This window comes from Lactuca saligna, chromosome 6, assembly GCF_052625555.1.
Source record: "Lactuca saligna cultivar CGN05327 chromosome 6, ASM5262555v1, whole genome shotgun sequence".
NCBI classification, from domain to species: domain Eukaryota; kingdom Viridiplantae; phylum Streptophyta; class Magnoliopsida; order Asterales; family Asteraceae; genus Lactuca; species Lactuca saligna.
The window spans coordinates 178,134,149-178,137,329 of NC_136422.1; the positions used below are offsets into that span (position 1 = coordinate 178,134,149).

The 3,181-nt window shown below is 34.6% G+C and overlaps 1 protein-coding gene across 1 annotated transcript; it reads left to right on the forward strand.

Annotated features, from left to right (window-relative positions):
- The first annotated feature begins 1,116 nt into the window (after positions 1 to 1,116).
- On the forward strand, positions 1,117 to 2,560 carry LOC145001599 (BRI1 kinase inhibitor 1-like). The gene has a single exon (XM_078960961.1). It carries the CDS (start codon positions 1,289 to 1,291, stop codon positions 2,291 to 2,293), a length of 1,005 nt encoding a protein of 334 aa, XP_078817087.1. The 5' UTR covers positions 1,117 to 1,288; the 3' UTR covers positions 2,294 to 2,560.
- The last annotated feature ends 621 nt before the right edge of the window (positions 2,561 to 3,181 follow it).

The following is a 3,181-nucleotide window of genomic DNA, read 5'->3' on the forward strand; positions in this document are numbered from 1 at the left end:
AGATGACACACGTCAAGACGAGAATAATACTATTCTTTATTAGATAGGAAGATTTCTTAGTAAATGACCGAACTTTGTTTCAATAAGAGCTTTTGTAAATAGATCTCCAAGCAGGGTCGGTCCTGAAAAATGAAATATATTCTTAAAAAATCCAGGACGAACAAGAAAAAAATGGTTCTTATCTTTATTATAATTTTGTATTTCTAAATAAAAATATATAATGAAAAAAATTAAACCTAGCCCACTAAGCCTCCCATATCTCCAAGATTCCTATTAACGTGAATACATGAAAATTTTCTTTTTAAGTGTGATCTTGAATAAAGTGATGTCTTATACTAATGCATTATGTTTTCGGATGTTGCGGTTGTAAGTGATTGCAATGACACTCAGGGTTGTCACACAAAAGTGTTTGGCATGTTAAATCTATAATCTATTATATGACTTTGCAACCACATGATAAATGTTTGTTTTTTTTCTTGTTGTCTATGTACTCAACAAAAGGACTTATAGTATAAAATTAAGACATTTAAATACTAGCTAACCATAAAAAGATTGGTAACCATGAGATGATGAGAACCGATCATAGTATTAGATCCGTACTTTCATAGTATTAATCCGTTAATACTGAAACATAGTTCAAACATAGTTCAGGTATTTGTATTAAATTGTAAATATAACATAATTTTTTACGGTATTCAAAGTTTAATACATGAACCATGTTATATTATTCATAGTCTAAAATGATCGGTAATTACGTTCCTAATTGTTCTATGATCTTTATTCGAACCCTTTCATAATGACCAATCGTATTTATAATATTAGGTATTTTTTTTTTATCATTACAAGTCATAAACTATTATTATTATAATCACCGTATTATCGTATGGTTAAATGGATTGATAAATAAGCACTTAAATTGAAAACTAAATTATAAAATTCAATCACCGATCTCAAAAAAATAATTATAAATTCAAATTTCATGGATTATAATCGATGAAATCTACATATACACCTTGTCAATGATCACTAATATATTAACATGCCGTCTGAACAGAAATAGTTTAACATTCATGGTCTTCTCACCACCACACCCTTTCCTTTATTTCATTTCATTTATTTATTTTGTAAATATATGTCATTATAAGGACAAACAACTCAAAGTAGCCTGCCCCTAACTCTAGTTGTTCTCATTCTCTATCTCTCTCTTCTTCTGAGCTCCATAAACTTTTTGTTATCCAATTTTCTGTTACTTTTCGTCAGGAATTGGGTAAGAATAGAAATCATTTGTATGATGGATAACGCCGATGATGAGCAAACTTACTTGAATAAACAGGAATCAATGCTACCACAACAAACTAGCCAAAATCCATGTTCACCACCGTCTTCACCACCACCAGCCACCGCATCACCTTCCTCAGTCTCTTCATCTCCTACTCATGAATTCTCCTTTACCGTTTCTCTCCACCCAAACCCACGACCAATATTCAGTCAAAATCATAATTCTGATACTTATGATAGCGATAACAACCATAAAACCGACACTACTGGTTCTCTTCTACCATATCCATTGACAGCTATTGACTTATCTCCAGCGGATGATATCTTCTTCCACGGCCATCTCCTTCCTCTTCACCTCCTATCTACTCTCCCTGTCTCCCCTCGCTCCTCCACAAACTCAATGGACAGTTATACCCTCCCCAACAACCTCTTATATGACCCAACCAACCCCATCGGAAACACCAGCTTCCACTGCCACCACCAAACCGCCTTCTCGGATTTCGAAGAGCCTGAGGTCGCCATTAGCAATCAAAACCGACCAAAGTCCAAATCTTTTTCACTCTTTAGCATACCCAAATGGAAAAAAAGGTGTGATGATGAGAGAGAAAGAGGTGAAGATCAAAATACCAAGAAGCTGAAGTTAGATTTAGGTCAGCTCATCAAGAGGTACATGAAAATGGTAAGGCCTTTGTTGTCATTTCCAAAGTCGAGGAGGTCAAATACGACTTTTAACCATCAGTCATATTCGTTTTCTGGAAACTCGCTGAGTTCCAAGAGTAGTAAACCGCCGCATATGAATAGAGGTGGTAAGAGAAGAGGGCAGTTCTCGGCACCGGCGTCTATGCGGACTTCTCCGGCTTACAGCGGAATCATTCTTAACTCGGGGACTGTGAGTCCCGCCAAGAGTACAACAAGTGAAAGCACCATGGAAGAATTGCATGCTGCAATTCAAGCTGCTATTGCTCATTGTAAGAATTCCATCGCCATCGAAGAGAAAATTCAGTCCGAAAATTAAATCATTTATCAAATTTAGATACGTCGACGTCAAAGAAAGAGTCCAGGTGTTGATCAATTTTAACACGCCAATCTTCTTATAGAGTAAATAATAATGTGCGTCGTTTTATACACGAAATATCAAATTCAACCAATCATATATGTCTGACTAACCGATTAGTGGTCGTAGTGTTACGGCTCTTTATCTATTTACGACTGACTTTGATTAATTGCCACTTATGAACTTACGTATTTCTAAAGAAAAATGGAGATTTATAACGTTTTTTTATCTCTAAGATTTTTGCATTGTAAATAAAATATCATACATGCTTAAAACTATATCGCATTTATTAGATAAGGAAACATTCCTTTTACATTCAAACTTAAACTATTTTAAAACTATATAATTTTATTAAAGATCGACAAGCAAAGTGGACACAATTCTTTGAGAATTAAAACGTAGACCAAAAGAGAAATGATTGGCAAAATTGCATGCATGTATAGAAATCTTTGATATCTGATCAAACTTATCAAAATTTTGCGTCAAAGAAGGATTATAACAGACCAACGAAACTTTGCTATTAATTAGTAGTTTAATTGAAATTGGTAGGGATACAATAAAAGAAATTCATTGAATGACTAATTGGAACTGGGGTAAGAGATTAGCGATAGATAACTGATTTCAGAAATGATAACTCAATTTACAATGATCGTATACCAAATTCACAATGATCGTATACCAAATTCACGATAGAGAAATGATAGCTGACACCTCCTGGAGTTTGTTAGACCCAATGTGATGACGCATGCAGTGACGACCAAGTTCACGATGTGAATAAGCTTGGTTCACAACATGAGACCCCAAAAATGACCCTATAAATAGATACTGAAGGTCTCGAGTTTAGGCTGC

Bases quoted from the DNA above. Each gene is read 5' to 3' on its own strand.
- LOC145001599 (XM_078960961.1), top strand. From the start codon at position 1,289: ATGATGGATAACGCCGATGATGAGCAAACTTACTTGAATAAACAGGAA.